The sequence below is a fragment of the Protopterus annectens genome, chromosome 4.part1, assembly GCF_019279795.1.
Source record: "Protopterus annectens isolate FY-2018-M chromosome 4.part1, PAN1.0, whole genome shotgun sequence".
Classification (NCBI taxonomy): Eukaryota; Metazoa; Chordata; order Ceratodontiformes; family Protopteridae; genus Protopterus; species Protopterus annectens.
Genome location: NC_056734.1, coordinates 377577735 through 377598600, shown reverse-complemented (window position 1 = coordinate 377598600; position 20866 = coordinate 377577735). Strand labels below are relative to the sequence as shown.

The 20866-nt window shown below is 41.2% G+C and overlaps 1 protein-coding gene across 1 annotated transcript in view; it reads left to right on the top strand.

The window, feature by feature from the left end:
* The window catches only part of EIF2B5 (eukaryotic translation initiation factor 2B subunit epsilon), a gene marked incomplete in the record, with an annotated part of 757864 nt that overhangs the window by 184435 nt on the left and 552563 nt on the right, over positions 1–20866 (top strand). The window contains 1 exon segment of the mRNA XM_044070200.1: positions 469–546. Within this exon segment, the coding sequence (XP_043926135.1) occupies positions 469–546 (78 nt within the window).

Below are 20866 nucleotides of genomic sequence, written 5' to 3'. Positions count from 1 at the left end.
CAGGGAAACTCTATAAGCAATGTCTGGTTAAGTGACTTGTTCAAGGTAAATCAGTGAGAATTAAACCCTGTATAACAGGAACTACAACCCTCTGAACCAGCTGCCAGACAACAGTGGTCACATTCATGCTGTGTCTTTATGTCATGCCTAATTCATGTTTTCCTCATTATACTAAGTGTAGTCTGTCCTTATCAAATGTAAAAACAAACTACTCAATTGCTACTACTTTTTGTGATGCAGACTAACATTATCGGTAAGTAGTATTTATGTTAAATGTTCAAACTGTGTAGTGTACTGGCTTTGGTTATAAAATGTTCCCTAGAAACTGTGAATCAGCATTTCCATTAGGATTGCCAGAGTATGAATTTGAATTGTGCCCCATTCATAGGTAAGCTGGTTCAGATGTGCTACTTGTTCTCACTGAAGTGCAGTAACTAAATTTTTGTTCTGTTTTGTTTTGCTGCCTAGGTTGCAGAGTTATTTACTGACAACTTTGATTACCAGACTCGGGATGACTTTGTGCGTGGCATCTTGGTAAATGAAGAGGTTAGTAGAAAAGTTATCATAATTCTTTATATATTTAAGATGCAAGAGAGAAGATGGTGGAAAACTGCCTAAATAAAAAATAAAATAAATGCATACTTGAGTACCTTTTAGACACAGAGCTGCAGTATCCATGACAATAATATTCAGGATGGACAAAGGTCATGTTAGGTGAATCCTACAGATATTCATCATATTGCTATATGGAGTTATATTCTGCCAAGGATGAAAGAGTGGCCAGCTTCCAAAACTTCAGAGCACCTTCCATGCCCCTATACTGTCAGGCATCTCGAGCTGAGTTGCCTAAAAGACAAGTTTGGATGTGAAGCCCTTCAGAGTTTTACTGCAGCCGAAGAGTATGCACCTGTTAGTCTGTGGCTTGGTCCTTTTCCTTTTCTGGATAGTTAAGTTCCCTTTGCAGTGAAAACTTCCCTTTTCTAAATATTGTTTTTTATCACTTTCTTCTTCAGGAAAGTTATTTTAAAGCTAGAAGTTTTGTGTTTTAATGGACTGTCGTGAGACTATCTTACATTTGAACACAAGCTTTCTTTTTTTCCTATTTGTCTGTCTAAAAGTTGTGTAAAGTAACTGAAAAACATATTTCCTGCGGAGAAGTTGTGTTTGTTAACTTTTTGGGGGCTGGCAAAGAGTTTCTGTTTTTTAGTGTGTTTTTCTATGAGAAAGCAACTTTTAAAGACTTGTACTTTTTAACCAGCATTTGCTGATTGTTTCCCCAAGAAAGAGGCACCATTTTTGCATGACCATGGAAAAGATGAGTCTATATTAGTTCACCGAAATGTAATTCTGGCGAACACTTATTCCTCGACCCATAGTCAGCAAAAATCATGTCAGCAATTCACTGAATTTACTAAAGCAACAAAATAGTTGCCCGAAGCACAACAGACCAACTTGTAGTTGACTCAAACCCACCTAAGTGGGGGGCTTCGCTCCCCACACCCCCACAACTATATATACTATCTCTGAGATTGCACTACAGTGGAGAAAAGGGCAAAGTTCTGTAGTTGTCCATTGTGCTTCAGCCATCTATTTTGTTGCCCTTAGTAAATTCACCTAATTGATGAAGCAATTTTTGCTGATTACAGGTCAATGAATAGGTGTTCGCTGGAATAACATTTCGGTGACCTAATATAGACCCAGAAAAGACTACCAGTCCTACAGTCAGGCCTTCTTCCAGCCATAGAAAGGAAAAAATTAAGCAAACAGCCTTTACTACCACATCAAGTTAGCAGTTTGCCTCAGCAATAGGTGGGTAACTCTGCTGTGGCCAGTTGTTGTACCACGGACCAGTCATTGTTAACCCTGGGTCCCTCTGGTGTAGCATCTACGGCCTCTAAGGACAAGGGGTTAGCCACATCCTCTGCAGCTTTGGGGTCGCCTCATTAAGCAAAGGAGAGACACTTTTGTTGGTCTTGGGAATGGGGAACAGAGAAGGCTTCCATATAGTGTCAGAATTCTGTGCATGTCCCTGGGGAAGCTTCTGCTTCTGCTGCTGCCATTGCTAACATGGTTGGTCCCATTTTTTCTGTCAAAAAGAAACCGAAAACTAAGCTTGCTTCTACTCCTCGTCATATTTCCTTAGACATGAGTAGTTTACTGGGTTTGGCTCAAAGTCTGAATCTCCATTTTTCTCTTTGGCTACAGAGAGTTTCTGACAAATTGGATATAAAAATCATTCATCAAGGTTACAGATGGCAGTGGGAGGAAATTCCTCCTTTCTGGAGGAAGGGGGGGGGGCATTCCTCATCTTCCTGCTCACACACTTTTGTTTCAATAGGTTCATCATATGCTGTCCCAAGGAATAATAGAACCAGCTTCTCTTCCCCAGGTGGGGAAGAGTTTTTATTCAAAGATAGTTTTAGTGCTAAAGAAAGAAAATGTTTTGAAACCAGTTCTGGATCATTCTTTCCTAAATCGGTTTGTGATGGTGCCCAAATTCCTTCTTCCTCATTCAAGTTTCCTGGTAACACTACACTTAAAAGATGCTTATCATTGCATCCCTTTTTATCTAAACTTCAGATCTTTCTTAAGGTTTTGTGTGTCTGGATCACATTATCAATTCTCTGCTTCATCCTTTGAACTTATCCACTGCACCAAAAATATTCACTGTCTACTCTAGTTATAGCTTATTGCTGGCTACTTTTTTCAATACTTAAGACAACTTGCCTATCTTTGCAGAGTCTTTTTTAGTGTCAGGATGCTCTGTCTTGCATGAGAGGTTCTCTAAAAAAAGGTGGGATTCCAAGGGAGCATTCAAAAGTCTTTCTTGACTCCTTCACACAGGATTGTGTTACTTGGATGTCAACTACGCATCTCAGTTCAAAGAACTTTTCTTCCACAGGAAAAATCTATATGTAAACATGTTTCCAAGGTTTTCTACTCAAACTTCATTCACTGGAAGGGAACACCTCAGGATTTCGGGTCTCATGGCTTTTATGATTCTCATGATACCCCTGGCAAGATGCCGTATGAGAAAGATACAATGGTATCCGAAGTCTCTCTGGCCGCATTACCAACACCATTTGCCTTCTCAAATCGTAGTGCTGGGGTATGTCAGAAGAGAAATCATTTGGTGGAGACAACAGTTTTCCCCCTTCTCCCTCCCTATTCCACACCACAGATGCATCAAGCTTTGCTTGTGAAGCAGTTTCAAGAGAGCTAAAAGTGAAGGGAGTGAGGGACACCAAGGACAGATGTAAGCACATAAATATCAAAGAGATGCTTGCCCTGATCAAGGCACTCAACTCTCTGAATCCTCTTTGGTTCCCTGGAACCTCTAGAACTTGTTACAGGCAATATCACAGTCATGTGGTACATGCACATGTGGGGGGAACCAGGTCGTATCCCCTTTGCGACTACCCATGTTAGCTTGGGATATAGTTTCACAGTACAATCTCACTGTACAAGCACTCTATCTTCAGTCACAGGAAAACTTTGTGGTAAATGCATTGAACAGGACAAGGGCAGACTCTCATGAATGGAAACTACATCAGGGGGCATCCAAGATATGATCCATCTGTGGGGAGTTCCTCAAGTAGACCTCTTTGCCTTCTCTGTGAACAATCAACTAACACAATTCTGTTCCAGGACTCCACGCAAGAAAACCTGGAAAACGGATGCCTTTCCTTTTCCTTGGACAGGAATATTCCTCTGTTTTTCACCTTTTCCACTAATATTCAGGGTACTTATGAAGATTCAGATGAAATCTCCTAAGATCATTGTGGTGACTCCCTTCTGAACCAGGCAGCTGTGGTTCTCCCTTATTTCCTTATTTTGAAAATGGCCAGGTTCAGTTACCACAAGCTTCCTCACAGATTGGATCTACTCGCATAAGAACAGGAATGGTTGATACACCCTTACATCATTCGACTGCCTGGGCAGTAGAATCTTAATTCCTTTAGGCACCTGCTTACTGAAGATGCGCAGCAGGTACTAATGGATGCAAAAAAGCCTGGTACTAGAATATCATGTATTAGCAAATGGAAAAGGCTTTCTTGTTGGTGCCAGCAAGTTTGGTTAGTTCTCTGGTTTTACAGTCTTTATATGAGTTACTGTCCTGTAGCCTTTCTTAATCATCTGTTAAGGTTAATTTATCAGCCATTTCAGCATGTTTGCCCATGGATCCTCTTCTTCCAGTGTAGTCTCATGTCAAAATGTTTTTGAAAGGGGTTTTGCACAAGAGGCATTCAAGTAAACTGGTAACCCCTCCTTGGGATCTTAATTTTATGTTAGAGAAGTAAAACTTGCCTCATTTGAACTAGCTAACCCAGCTGACTTGAGGTTCTTAACAGTCTTACAGATTGCACTGACCTCTACAAGAAGGGTATCTTGAGTTACAGGCTCTTATGGTACATCAAACATACAAACCTCTCATTTTCCATAGGGACAGGATTTCTTTGAGAACTAATCCTTTTATACCTAAAGTGGTTTTCAAGTTTACTTTAAGCCAAACTATCCATCACTCCATTTTCTGTCTTGAACTTAAAAATGATGGAGAAGTATACTCCATACTTTGGATGTCCTCAGACAACTCTGGTACTATCCTGACAGAACTAAATGTTTCAGATCTTTGGATCAGTTCATTTTTTGTGAAGGTAAGAAGAGACAACCTCTGTCAAAACAGATGATTTCCAAATGGTCGTATAAGACTATTCTTCTTCTTTCAGCTTTTCCTGGTTAGGGGTCGCCACAGCAGATCACCTGTCCACTCTTGATTGGCAGTGGAGTTTTACTGTGTCCGGGGCCCAACCTTCCACAGAAGGCGCACACACACACACACACACACACACACACACACACACACACACACACACACACACACACACACACACACACACATGCAGTCACACCTAGGGCCAATTTAGTGTGTCCAATCCACCTACGAGCATGTCTTTGGGATGTGGGAGGAAACTGGGGCACCTGGAGGAAACCAACGTGACCACATGGAGGACATGCTCACTCCGCACAGAAGGCACCCCAACCAAGGATCGAACCAGGGAACCTGTTGCTGTGAGGCGACAGCACTAACTGCTGCACCACCATGGCCGCCCTGGTCGTCTAAGACTATTAGTTCTTATATTCAGCATAACAAAACTATTCCAGACAGGGTCACAGCCCATTCTTCAGGGCCTTGACTTCATTTGTGGCTGTTTGGAAAGGGTTTGATTCTAGAATCTTCTAGAAGATGCTACTTTATTCTCTGTTTATACTTTACAAAGCACTATAAGCATGAATCCTTCTTTACGTCTAGATCAAGCTTTGCTTAGGACCATTCTTTAGGGGCTCCTGGACTGTTTTCCTTCCACCTCCCAAATGTAGTTAATCTACCTATATAACTAAGGCTACTACAGCAGTGATCAATATGATGAACTTACTACAGTTGTATAAGTTGAACTTACCATAACAGTAGATGTAATGATCACTGCTGCAGTAGTAGCTCCCTCCACCCTCCCTTGTTTTTGGGGTGTGGATATTTATTTTTATTCCTAGCATTGTCCTTTTAGGGCTCTGCCTCACTTTCTCTGCTGGCAGGAAAGCTGTGAAGGACTTTACACCCTGACTTGTTTTTTATTCAACTCTGCTTGAGATGCCTGCCAGATTTGGTGTATGGAAGGTACCCTGAAGCTTTGGAAGCTGGCCGGCTTTTAAATCCTTGACAGGATGTAACCCATAAAGCTAAGACTACTGCAGCAGTAATCATTCAAACATCTGTTGTTATGGTCATTTCAACTTACACAACTGTACTTTCTTCTGTTTTCGGCTCCTCTCATAAGTGAAGAGAGAAGACTCCAAATGAACAAAGGTGGCAGACAACATAGTCATTAGCCAGTCTACCTAGGCTTGTGATTGTTGAAAGATGAGGCATTTTCATAGCCCCATCTTATGACAGAATGTCTGAGACTGATTTCATTTACCCTATGGACTTTGAAATGCCTCTCGGCCCCTCCATGTAGAGATAAGCTGAAGGAAAATGGTTGCCGTATGACTCCATGGGTGCTCTGCAGGCCTTAGCTTTTGACTCCTATGCTACGTCTTCAAATGGGGAGGGTAGAATCTGTAAATTTTCTGAATGGTTTTCAGACTGTGCACAGGCCACAGCCACCCACACATGGCCAGGTCCCAGTACCTCTGATGCCACACCCAGGTCTGGCTTGCATTAGGCTAGATGTACTGACTGTCAACCCCAACAGGCCTTAATAGCAAGTCCTACTTAGACTGGCTGTAGGTTTGCTTCAGCTTGTAGCTTCCAGACAGCACAGTCCTACTAGACTTTCTGCCACTATAGAATCTCTTTCTGGCAAAAGAAAGGGAGACCCCCCCAGGAGTCCTCAGGTTCTTATAATTCAGATAAGAATGAATTGGCTTATTTAAACCAGTTGTCTTCATATGCTGATTCTGACTCAGAGGACATTCTTACCTCAGCTTCACTACCCCTAAGGACTTCACTTTTTACAAAACGCACCATAAGATGAAGGATTATTTTCACTGGGAAGTTCAGGATTGCTTTCAGTCTAAGACGAGGGTTAGAGAATTTTTGAAGCTTTCTGAGCACAAATCTTTGGCCATTACTCCAGTTTTAGAATTGGTGGATGATATTTTGGACTCAATCCTGCAGTCTGACAACCACCTGCTCTTAGGAAGCTAGACTATTTTTACAGGGTTCTGGATTCCCACTAATACCTTTTTTAGGAATCCTACTGTTGATCCTGAAGTGGTGACACTTCTTGATATCCCTTGTCAGATGATAAGGAAGGGAGAACCCTTGACTGATTTGGCAAAAATAAAATCTATACCTCTACCACCCTGGAGAGCTCTGAATTTGCCCATTCCATATGATTAAGTACCAGGAAATTCTTCTGGGCTATATAAAAGGGAAATTAGTGGAGATGGAAGATAGGGGTCTTTCCAAAGAATTACTGGATATTTGCAGTTATGTCTGTCAAGTTACAAAGCATTCTTTACATTGTGGTTTTGATACTGTGGAATCATCATATAGGGTGGCTGCCTCACTGTCTGTTATTCACAGGTATGCCTGGTAAAAGGAACAAACCCTTCTAGATCATATTAAGTTTGAGATTCTGGATGCTTCTCTAGACAAACTTCTTAATTCTAACCAAGGCCAAAGCTATCTTAAAAAAATGGAGGAGAGGACTAAATCTATGCAGACTGTAAAAGACTTTTTGCAGTTTAAGTCACTGAGGCTTAGAAGAAACTATCCCATTAAGTCCTGGTCTTTTCCTCCCTCTCAGCAAAGACAAAGAGAAAAGGGGTCAGAATTTATAGAACACCAAGGCACAATAAAAAATGGCAATCAGAACCTACTTCTAGGTCTAGTGGACCCTGTCTTCAGGGGCCCGGCAAGGAGCAACCATGACTCTGCTGTCTCCTTCCTGTCCCCTGTCTCTCAAGACCCACCCACCCTCCCCCACATACTCTCTTCCAAAACCCTTCTACCTTCAAAACTAGGGGGGGGGCTCTGTATATATTTTTCTTTCTCTTTCCACAAATGGACCAATATAGTCATAGATAAATGGGTACTAAACAGTATCAAAACAGGTTGCAGACCTGTCTTTCACCATTTCACCTCTCTTCTAAAGTCTGCAGCCATTCCTTCTTTTCCACCAAATCAAACACAAGAAGCTTTGACTCAAGTAGGTCTACTTTTGCAGCAAGGCTCCATAAAAAATGTACCCTCCCCCCCAAGAAAGGGGAAAGCAGTATATTTCCGAGTTTTCCTTGTGCCAAGAAAGGAGGGAACTTTGAGACCTCTCCCAGACCTTCAAAAATAGATTCTCTCTGGTCCCCAAGTTCAAAATGCTAACCTTTCAAAAACTCCTGCATATGCTCTATCCTTAGGCCTTCATGGTTACCTTGGATTTAAAAAGATGCTTGCCTACATATTTGTATTGCAAAATCCCTCAGAAAGCATCTTCATTTCAAAGCAGGTAGGAAACATTATCAATTCTTTGCTCTACCCTTTGGCTTGTCTACTACGCCCAGAGTATTCACCAAGTGTCCTGGCTCCATTAATAGTCTACTGCAAGAAAAATGACATCCAAATCTACCCCCCATGTAAACAACCTCCACTGACAAGCAGATTCTGTTGTGGGGGCTACTTTTCCACCCTACATCTTGCTATGTACATTTTCTCCAGCTCAGGATTCACCTTAAATCTAAAAAAAAATCCAACTTGTCACCATCTCAAAAGCTTGCCTTTCTAGGGGCTTTGCTGTACACAGACCTGAAAAAAACTTTCTTCCCTGGGGAAAAGGTCACCTTACTGAGAAAATACTTCCACTCTCTCCCCCCTCAATAATTCCAGCACAGGGGGTTCTGACACTTTTAGGGTACATGGCCTCGTGCATTCTAATAATTCTTGTAGCCAGACAGTACATAAGGAAGATCCAGTGGTATCTCAAGAATGTATAGAACCAACACAGCCAGTCTCTCAACCAAAAAACTCAGCAACTTCTGTGTTTGAAAAGGAAACTACAGTAGTGGAGCTCTGCTTGCAATAAAAACCTTAGAGCTTCCATTCAAAACACCTCATCCAAACAAAACCTTGACCACAGATGCCTCAGATCTAGGCTGGGGAACATATTCCAGTGGTCTCCAAGCTCAAGGAAGATGGGAACAAACCTTCATAAAAACACATACATTTAAAGGAAATGATGGCTTTATTCAAGGACATCCTGGCTCTCAAGGATCTATGAAAACCAGGGATTTTACTGATTGACTGACAACATCACAGTGTTCTGATATGTAAAATAGCAGGCGGGTGCTCACACCTATCCTCTGTTCCACATAATCATGTCTTTGTGAGATACAGCTCAAGCCTTGGGTCTGCACCTTCTTGCCTACTACCTGCAGGGGAAAACAAATTGCCACAGAAGGTCAGAAGTCAGCCCCCATGACTGGACCTTAAACAGGGATATGTTCAAACTCATCTGCCTATCTTGGAATTGCCCACAAATGGACCTTTTTCGCCTCAAACCAAAACAGTCGGTTGAAACTATTCTGTTTAATTGCCAAACTTCCCAAAGATTGTAGGACATATGCCTTTTCCTTTCCATGGACATATCATTTTCTTTGTACATTTTTTCCAATCCCTTTCTTGCCCAGGGTACTTCTGACAGTCAAAGAGGAAGGGCCAAAAGTGATAGTGATGACACCTATTTGTATCGAGAAAAGATTGATTCCTATGTCTGTTTTCATCCAGTTCAACATTTGGGTTGTCATATCCGATTGGATTCAACCCCGGCATCTTCCAAAGCTTTAGACTCAAGGTTCTGACTCCTCCCCTACCCTAATCTTTTTCTCCCTTTTAAAATACCTCAGATCTCGTTTGCTGCCTGAATCAACTGGATGTATGTCTGATGGCTGTAAGATTTTTCAAGTGAAAGTGTTATTTCTCTGATCTGATGTTGTCCGACTCTTTCCGTTAACCTGGGGGACTCTGTTCCAACCCTTGTAACTGACCAGCCACCTTCTCACAACTTGAGATTCAAACTTGAGCTAATCATACCTACCTTCAATGCCCGGCTCCCCCACACTACCTCAGGTCTCGTTTGCCATGCTTGGTGTTCAGCAGCAAGTTCCACTTGAACTTCTCTATAGCAGTTTTTGGTCAGTTTTCTCTAAACTTTTGGCTTTCCCCTACCTTTAAACAAAGTGGAAAAAGTGCCAAAAGTAAACTGATAACCAAAAATAAGGCACTGGAAGGTTCACCAGAATAAAATCCACTATTTTATTGATCGCACACAATATTAAGAAAACATAAAGCACATCCAGAACACATTAACTGTATCACCACGTTTTCATCACAAAAACTTCTTCAGATGAGCATACCAACTTCTGAAACCCCATTTATATACAGAAATATCCCCAATTAATCAGTTAAACTGTTACACTTTTAAAAACACAGTGCAAAAAAACTATATACACAAAACAATGAAACACAATAAGTACAGAAGTGCATGGAAAATTATTTGTTGGTCAAGCAGGAATCTTGTAAAAAAACATACATTATTTACAATTTGTAAAAACTTGTAAACAAAAAAGGAATATTTAAAAATATAAAACCCTTGTAAAACCACATGTAAACACTGTTGTGTAGGTCATACAAAATGTTAAACAGTACCATCTACTGGACAGTCACATAATTTAAAGTTTAGCTGACCTAAGCTTTAAGACTGGCTTCAGTGAAACCATCTCATTCAAACCTCAAAACCTCGTAGCTTCAAGAACTAGTTGCCAGTACAGTTCCCTGTATTCTAGGCATGTTCCCAAGGGCCACCCCTAGGATCAATGGGCAATATTTCTATTACATAAAAATAAAAATTAGCTCCTGCACAGTTCAAAGTATGTTTATAAAGAGAATTGTTACTGTTCATCTTTTTTATATCGTACCTGTGTTCATACATTCTTGACTTTAATTTTCTCTCAGTTTTACCTATATAGAATGCTTCACATTTGTCACACAAGACTAAATAAATAATACTATTATATTGCAATTAGCAAAACCATTTATCTTAAGTCAATGTAGCAGTAACAAGAATTTAAGAATTATGAAACTGGATAAGGGTGGGGGTGTAGTTTTAATAGACAAAATCACATATGAAGGTAAGATGATGGAAAAGAATACAAGTATGTTTAAATGATTTGCTCATTGAAGGGCTTATAGACAATGATACTTACAATTTTTTACATGTCGAGAAACCTAGGATTCCATCAATTTTTGACATCCCCAAGGTCCACAAGGATGTAGGCAACTCACCCTTGAGGTCAATAGTCTCTGCTGAAGGTTCCATAACAGCCCCCTTAGCTAAATTTGTGGATTCTAAGCTTAAAAATTGTCCAAGGGAGGGTGGCAAATGTACTCAAAGACTCATGGGACCTTTTGAAAAAACTGCATTTGGGCCTTTATTGTGACAACCTTACTTTTATCACGGTTGATGTGATAGATTTATTTTCTTCTATACCCCACACTCTGAGTTTAGAATGGTTAGAAGAGGTTTTAAATTATATTAATGACATAAGTTACAACAATTTTAGAACATGTTTAATCTTAATGGATGTGATTTTAAAGAATAATTTTATATTTTTTGAGGGCAAGTATTTTATACAACTAAGAGGTGTTGCCATGGGGGCCCATTGTGCCCCCCAAGTACGCTAACATTATACTTTCCTACTGGGAAAAGAAATTTGTATTCACTTGTGATTTCAGGTGTTGTTGGAATTTGTATGCTCGTTTTTTGGATGACATTTGTTTATTTTGGGCAGAACTTGAGAGTAGGTTTTTATATTTCTTTAACTATTTGTCTAGCACCACAGATTTTTTAAGATTTATGTATGAAATCAGTTCTGACGAGATGAGATACTTTGACCTCAGTATCAGTAAGGCTGGAGGGAAGTTCAAAACTAGAGTTTATAGAAAAGCAACATTTTCGAACTCTTACCTATGTAATACCAGTGCACACCCACATCACCAGAAGAAAGGGGTAGTAAAGGGTCAGTTTGTTCGAATATCCAGAATGACCTCAGATGACAATGATTTTATTAATGAAATTGCTTATCTTATGGATTTGTTCAGGGCTAGGGGGTACCCAGAAAAACCTCTAGCAGAAGTATATAATGAAGTTTTGGAAGCAAGAAAATCTAGGTTTGCCCCCATTTTCGGTAGTGACAATCAGGACCTTGAAAATATTCAAACATCGGAGAGGTCAGGTGATAATGGGTACAACAGTGCTTTGGTTATTACTTATGACGGGGATGCTGGGTTGGCCAGGAACATTATAGAAAGAGAATGGAACAAATTTGATAGTACATCCGACCTGCAGTATATATTTGATAATCCTTTTAAGTGCATTTACAGAAGGGGATGCTGTATTAAAAACATTTTGGAGAATGGTACCCCTAGGACAGGTGTTTACCTTTCTAATAAAAGGGGCACATACAAGTGTGGTTGTTGTGCCCAATGCCCTTATGTCAAATTTGGAGAGATGGTTCATCTGAAAAGTAGAGATAGACTTACTAAGACAAATGGTTTTGCTAATTGCAATACTAATGGTATTATTTATTTAGCCTTGTGTGACAAATGTGAAGCATTCTATATAGGTAAAACTGAGAAAATATTAAAGTCAAGAACGTATGAACACAGGTATGATATAAAAAAGATGAATAGTAACAATTCTCTTTATAAACATACTTTGAACTGTGCAGGAGCTAATTTTTATTTTTATGTAATAGAAATATTGCCCATTGATCCTAGGGGTGGCTCTTGGGAAACACGCCTAGAATACAGGGAACTGTACTGGCAACTAGTTCTTGAAGCTACTAGGTATCCTGGTTTGAATAAGATGGTTTCATTGAAGCCAGTCTTAAAGGTTACGTCAGCTAAACTTTAAATTATGTGACTGCCCAGTAGATAGTTTAGCATTTTGTATGACCTACACAACAGTGTTTTGCATGTGGTTTTACAAGGGTTTTATATTTTTAAATATTTTTAAATATTTAATTTTTGTTTACAAGTGTTTACAAACTGTATATCATCTATGTTTTTTTTACAAGATTCCTGCTTGACCAACAAATGATTTTCCATGCACTAATGTACTTAGTGTTTCATTGTTTTGTGTATATAGGTTTTTTTTGCACTGTGTTTTTAAAAGTATAACAGTTTGTTAATTGATTAATTAAGGATGTTTCTGTATATAAAGGGGTTTCAGAAGTTGGTATGCTCATCTGAAGAAGGTTTTGTGATGAAAACGCGGTGATACAGTTAATGCGTTCTGGATGTGCTTTACTTTTTTTTATATTGTGTGCGATCAATAAAACTGTGGATTTTATTCTGGTGAACATTCCAGTGCCTTATTTTTGGTTTCTCCTACCTTTCTTTCTTCTCTTTATCTGTCTAGCCCTCAGGTTTTCTCTCAGTTAAGCTTTTCTAGCTTAAAAAAAAGTTTCTCTTTCCTCTTTTCCTCTTTGGTGCCCTTTCTTTCTTTCTTTCTACTTTAGCTTTCCTTTTTCTGTCCCTACGGCTGATCAGAAGCCTTTGGGCACAAAAAATGCACTTCCTGTGTGTGTAAGATTCCTTCATCTGACACCCACATGGAGTGCATCTCTTGTTTGTAGCCTGTCCACTTTTAAGCCCCTTGTGATATATGCACGGCTTTTCACTCTCTGTCTCTGGCTGATAGGAGAGGCAAGCCCATTTTAAAGGGCTTGCTTCCTGTTTTCACCACCTCAGGGCTCCTTTCTCGTCAAGGGCTCAGCCCCCGGCTAAGAAGCCCCAAAAGGTCCAGGAATCGAGGAGACCATTGCCCTTGCTGTCATCCTCGGAGCCTCCATGGAAGAAAGCAAAGTCTTCAGAACCAACCCACTCTGCTCCGAGCTCTCTCACCTCCTCCTCACCTTCATCCCATTCCTCCTCTGAGGTGACAGGGCTGAATGGTGTTCCCCTGATGTCTGCTTCAGCTTTGTCAGAGCCAGGGTCTCTCTGCCGGAGCCTCCTGGAAGATCTCCACTCTATTCCCCGATCTCCCCGCCCTCCCTCCTTGGCTTTGTCTTGGTCTTCCCAAAGCCTGTCCTCCAGGGATGCAGGTAAGCTCATGAGGCAGTTCCTTGGGACATAGATCCAGATCAGGCTTGTGTCTGGCCTGTCCACATCTGGATCCATGAGGCTCTCCCTGTTCCTGGTGTAGCTCCTTCTCTGATATGCCCTTAGGTTTTGGAGTTGTCAGTTCTGTTGGGTTCCAGTGCTGGGGTGTGGGAGCCGATAGAAATTTCTTCTTTGCCTCTGGTATTCTCCCCTACTTGCTCATCTCTGGCTGCTTTGGTTCTGAGTGTGTCTCGGAGCAGCAACAGCGAGGTTGGTACTAGGGGGATTGACTTCGAATCTGAAGGCCAGGGAGCCGTCTGTTCCCCTTGGGACTTTGGCTTTTGATAGCTCGGCTCCGACTCCCCCTTCGGAGTGGGAGGTCCATTTGTTCCGGGAGGTGTCTGCTCCAGTAGATTCAGCCCCAGTGGGACAGTCCCAGGTCATTTAGAGTCCTTCCCCATTCGAGGTTGTGAAGAGAATTCCCTGTTCCTAAGAGACCCTCTGTGCCTACAGCAATGGAACCTCCCTGGTCCCACTTTGGAACTGTGCCCAAGAACACTGAGCTACCACATGGTCAGCCGGTTGCAGAAAGTCTAAACATTGTTCCCTCAGTGGACCCTCGAGCTTCTTCAGATAACTCAATGGAGCACCCTCCTGAGGAGGTCTGTCTGAAGAGACCATGTAAAAAGACGCACGTGGACTCCCCTGCGGAATCCCTCAGCATGGATACAAACTTGGAAGAAGGTGAAGGGTCTCCCAAATCTCCACCCAAACTATCCTTAAAATCCTTCACCAGAAGGGTGGATAGTCCTCCCAAACTCCTTCGCCGGAGGAGTCAATGTTGGAAGCTTTCCGGACCAGCCCATTTACCACCCGAGTGCCCTCCCATGGTCAAACAGCTGATCCAGCTGATGTTGTTAAGGACTTAGAAGGAACCGGATACAGTATGACCCATCCCCAACCATGCTGATAACATTTTGAGTGCCCCAGTTGACAAACAGTTTTGGTCTAAAGGAGTCCTGATAGATGCCTTGGTTGTGGCAGCATCTACCGAAAAGGAGCTCACTCAGGAGAGCTCTTTTGTCCATCCCCCAAATAGAGAATCCTGGGCTCTGGACAGATTTGGGTCTTCACCTCATTTACCTTTGATGTTCGGGCATTGAACTACCTCTCTCACTTTACCCGGCTACAAAGGGACTTAGTTAAGGAATTTTCTAGCTCAGTCCCGGGGTCTATAACTTCCGAGCAGCGGGAGTCTGCTTCTTTTAGGTTGACCACCCTACTTTCCCTAGCTAATGCATCCATGAGGCTTCTTTCTCACACTGTGGAGGGTACCTCTAGAGTAGCCAGTTCAGGCATTGCCATTAGGAGTCATGCCTGGATGAGGTTGTGCAATTTTGCAGAGCCTTTCAAAAAGTCCGTTACTGCCCCCTTTGATAGCTCCACCTTGTTTGGGCTTACAGTACGTGACATCTTGACCCATAGTGAGAAAGATGGTAAGACCCTGGATCTATTTTTCTACTCCACAGCGGACCTTTTCTAGGAACCAGCATGGCAGTAGGAAAACATGGTTTTGGAAGTCGTAGACCCCTTTCCAGGACACTCGGGGAGATTTGCCCCAAGGCATAGAGGGTTATAGTCAGAACGGTAGATGCCGCCCATGTGGCCGAGGGGTTCAACAGAATCAAGGATCGCGGACAAGCCTTTCCAGCGGTCCTGTAGGGTTGCCCGACTGGTCTCTTCTGGAAGGAGTTGCAGGACTATTTTCCTTACACCCAGAAGCCTGGGAGGCCATCACACACAACAAATGGGTGCTACGGATTGTATCCAGAGGATACTCCATTCCCTTTTCTGATATCCATGAACAAAAATTTCGTCTCCTCAACATTTCTTCCAGTCAGAGGGAGGACGTGGCCCAGGAAATAATAAAGTTACTTCACAAAAAAGTCATCCAAGAGCCCCCTCCCCGATCAAGTTGGATCGGGCATTTTCTCCATATTCTTTTTAGTACCCAAAAAGACAGGGGATCTGTGGCCAGTATTGGATCTCACATACTTGAACAAGTCACTGAAACACACTAAGTTCAGGATGGTCGTGATTCACTCCATCCTACCCCTCCTAAAGATGGGCGATTGGATGCTCTTTAGACCGCAAGGATGGGTACTACCATATCAAGATGGACAGATGTTCCAGGTCCTTTCTACGTTTCAGGCTGGGAACCAGTCAGTACCAGTTTTGGGCTCTTCCATTTAGTCTCACCACTGCCACCAGGGTGTTCAAATGTCTAGTGGTAGTTGCAGCTCCTGTCTTGACTGCAAGGGTATCAGATATTTCAATATCTGGATGACTGGCTCCTGACTGCCCCAACCAGGCATTGTCTCATTCAGGACCGGGATTACTTCTTCAACCTAGTTTCCAACCTGGGCATAACTATAAATTGACAAAAGTCTCACCTGGATCCAGTTCAGACCATAGACTTTATAGGGGCACATCAAGACACAAAGGTGGCTCATGTTTATCTAACTTCTGTCAGGGTACTAAATCTGAGGTCACATTTTAAGCAGATCTTATCTGCTCTGACACTCCCAGCCTCTCTGATTCTGTGGGCTTTGGACTCCATGGCAGCAACTGTAACCCTTCTCCCAATGACACATTTTCATATGTGTGTTCTGCAGTGGACCCTAACAGCACAGTGGTCTCTTCTCAGAAATCCCTTGAATCTTCCCATAAAACTATTTCATGTGTGCAGGGATTCTCACCAGAAATGACTCGAGTGACCGTTTATTCTCCCCTCCCCAGCCACCACTTTGACCATGGACACCTGTCAGTTTGGGGGGGGGGCATTGTCTTTGCCATATGTTTCAAGGCACACAGGCACCCCAAGAAACCAAGTTGCATATCAGTGTCCTCGAGATGAGAGTGGTGGTTCTGGTGTTGCAAGAACTAGATGGCTTTCTTCCTCGGGGGACTATTACAGTCCAAACGGACATGTCAGTGGTTTGATACCTCAATAAACAGGGAGGAACCAGGTCTTACCCCCCTTTGTCAAGAAGCAATGAGGATTTGGTAGTGGTCAGTTTCTTCCAATCGCTTTCTGGTGGCAACACACATTCCGGGAGAGTCCAACTTTCTAGCTGACAGATTCATTAGAGTTCTGCTAATGCCTCATGGGTGGTCCCTGAATCCGTCTGTGGCAGAGACAGTCTTCCAGAAATGGGGTTATCCTTGATGCGACCTCTTTGCATCCCCCTCAACAACAAATGCAGCAAGTATTTTGTCTTGATCCCCCCTCAGGGACAGTTCCCCAGGGATGCACTGGTTCATGCTTGGCCCTCTGGTCTACTATATGCCTTGATTCCCAAGTTTCTTCAGAAAGCTTTCAAGTTGCGAAGTAAAGTGATTCTCATTGCTCCCTTTTGGCCTCGACAAATCTGGTTCACCTTTCTTTAGTCTCATCTGGTTTTCCCCCAATGAGAGTAGATCTGAATCCATAATCTAGTGTCTTACCCGTTGGGGCATCCACATCCCAACATTCAGGCCCTAAAATTAATTGCATGGTTTCTCCATTTCCAGTGATGGCTAGATCTCCCAGGCTTTCTCCAGTCTGACATATTTTGATTTCATCAGATATGGCCTCCACTTGCAAGATTCACAAAAGTAAGTGGAAAAGATTTTCCTTTGGGCAGAGCAGAACCAGATAGATCCTTTTATAGTACCAGTTTCATTTGTCCTAGACCAGGGGTGTCCAACCTTTTGACTTGCTGGGGCTGCATTGAGTAAACAGAAATGGTCTTGGGGCCGCATATAAAATATATCATATAGTTAACTCTTTTGTTGCTCCGGAAGACCACAGTCGATCTCCTGGCTGTACTGTAGGTGCATTTGAACAATGAATAAATGTATTAAATGCCTAATATATGCCTTAAAATTGTATCTAACAGTTAACTCTAACATTAGTTAATATATCTATCTATATATATATATCTATATATATATATATATATATATACATATATATATATATATATATATATATATATATATATATATATATATATATATATATATATATATATATACATGTTACAAATAAATAGATATTCACTACAGCACTAGCATTTCTCACTGGGAAAACCATCCCAGCAGTCCAACTATGTAAAATGTCAACATCAGCAGTCCTACAATACTATAATCCACAAAAATAACCCAACAAATTTGTAATAAAGTGAAAAATTCACATTACTGACTTATTCTGAATAAGCTACAAGAGGGTCTCACCCAAACAAATAACTGGTGCCAGAAATATGGCCTCATGCAAAATGCCAAAAAGTGCATCATCACCCCCTTTGAGGAGAGTGATGTCCCCACAAACTATCACATTAATAACAATGTTGTAAGCATGCAATAAGTCGTATGGTACTTGAGCACCCAGGTTGATAGAAACCTGACTTTTGATCACCACGTTGTCTCCGTTGTAAGGAAAGATTTTTACATGGCCCAATTCATTAGTAAGGGTATCTCATCCAGGGACACGGAGGTCATAACATCCCTGTATTTTATTGAGTGCAGTGCCCCTTTTGACATGTGCCTCAGAAAAACACCCTGCCAAAAGAAAGACTACAACCATTTCTGACAAAAAAGGTCAAAGGACTAAGTTCACTTAGTTATCTAAACAGACTAAAAAGCTTCTTGCTTTCCTCTGTCTCTCACTGGCCCCTATAAATTTCACCATTGGCTTGCTTTCCAGGCTAAGAAAGATCCTGCCTTAAGAGACTTCCTCTACCTCAGAAATACTGGTTATACTTAAAATGCTCACTACAAAGACCACAGCCTTCACTGCAACATAAACAAGCCACTTTTTATGGACAGGTTCTTGACACAAAAACCTTCAACTTCTGTAAAAAAAACTCTTGTCATTATCAAAAAGTGTAGTTCAGCAACATGATGGCTGGATGGATAACCATAAATGTAGTCCTTGGGTAAGTAGCATAGCCTTCATCAAACCAGATGGAAAATCCACATACTAACCTTTCCCAGCTGGATGGCTAAGATCTAATATTGGTTACTCAAGTCTAGATGCCCAAAAAGAGGGGCATGTTTAACTAAGAATTCCATTTGCAAAATTATATTCAGTATACATATTAAATCTCTCTCTTACACACACACACACACACACACACACACACACACACACACACACACACACACACACACACACACACACACACACACACACACACAAAAGCCCCTACTTGTAAAATAGGCAACCTCAGTAATCACATGACACCCACTCACTGAATGAAATTGTCTGGAAGTCAAAATATCTGAAAAAAAGTCATAATAGAGATGGATTCATCCATGTAATTTCCCACCACCAAAAGGACCATCAATAAATCAACAAACAACTGCTCGGCAAAAAGTAAATCAATAAGAAAACCATAAACTATAATGCTACATACTGGTGTAAACATATAACTTGTGTCAATCCCCAGGTTAATCCATACCAAAAGATTGTTTCAGAGCTTCAGCTATGTACAAACAGCTTTCTCCTAAAAACTTAACTCATTGATATTTGCTTTGCTGTAATTATAACTGTAAAAAAAATGTTTTTAAGTTTATTCTGTACCGCAATGATCCTCACTGTTACGAGATGTAATCTCCGCCATATTGTATGAGTACTACATCCATAATTTGCTGTCTCTCTCTCTCTCATGTATTATATTGTTTTTTGTTATTTTTGGAGCTTTTCTCACCGTGCCTCCGCTGAAAATGAACCTGTGCCCAGTCGGACTTTCCTGGTAAACAACTGTAAAATAAAATGAAATAAATAAAAATAAACTTCCCTCCAATCTAAAGCCATTTGACATTCAGACATTTTAATTTGTGCAGAAGTTACTCACAGACTGACAGTTTACTGAGCTGTAATGCTGACCTTCGCTTAAATTCCTAGACTTTGTCAATAGCTCAAAGTGTAGAGAGGATTATTTATTTATTCTTGGAAAACATCTTTAAAACTGTTAAATTGATTACACACCCAGAAACACATAAAAGTTATTGTGATTATGTAAACCACAGACTGCTGCAAGAAATCTAAGTTACATTAGCACTCTATGCTTATGTCCGAACAGATGAATTATACCTGTCAATTCCAAAAGAAGTAAAGTAGCTTAATAAGAAGGTTATTTGCAAGGTTGCATGGCAGTTTCTATTGGAAATAAGCAGAGATATTAAAAAGGCTCTGTTTTTCATAATTATGCCGAAAAGTCTTCAAAGGTAAATACAACTTCTGATTTAGTATGGAACCATACCTCTCAACCTTAGAGCAAGAAATCTGGACAAAGCAAAAAATAAAAGTGGGACACAGGCCCAAAAATAGTTATGCATCACAGACACCATTGAAACAATTGTAGCTGCAAACATTATACATCACTTATAATCTTTCTATCCCATTATTGTCAGTTAAACATTATATGGCTCATTCAGTCCTGCCTTCTTTTGCATCAAAGAAAACCATGCTTTGAAATGACAAATGCATTAAAAATACTACATAAAACACATTGCATCAACATCCTGCAACTTCCTACCTGCAAGCAACCACAGAGCTTTCACTGAAACTATGGCTGCTTGTTTCCTCAGAATGACAGCTCTCCCTAATTAAGTCTAATGGTACACAATCTACCAGTATCTGGACTACCTGAAATAAATTAAATTATGGCTTGTAAATTGAAAGTTGTTGTTGTGTTGTTGTTGTGTCTTTTGGCTTATCCGTTAGGGGTCGCAACAGCGGAACTCCGGTCCGTTAATGTTTGGTAGTGGATTTTTACGTGCCGAGTTACCAGCCCTGACGCACAACCTTCAACAAAGGCACGCCCATTCACACATGCCTCCACACAGAAGACGCTCTAGCTGAGAATCGAATGCAACAACGTCTTGCTGTGAGGTGACAATGCTACCGCAGCACCACTACCGCAGATCTGTAAATTGAAAGTACACTTTAATTAAACTATATTTCTAAGTCCACTTTCTATATTTTTTCAGTAACATCCCAATATCCATTTCCAGGTCACTTTACAAGACATTGGCAGTGGTAGACTTTGCATCCTTCAGAACCCCACAGGCCCACACTAATACATTGTCCATTAAATTTAAATATCCACCCACTGTAAATGGCAAGAAGCTAGGTCTTAAAAAATCTACTTCTGGCATGCG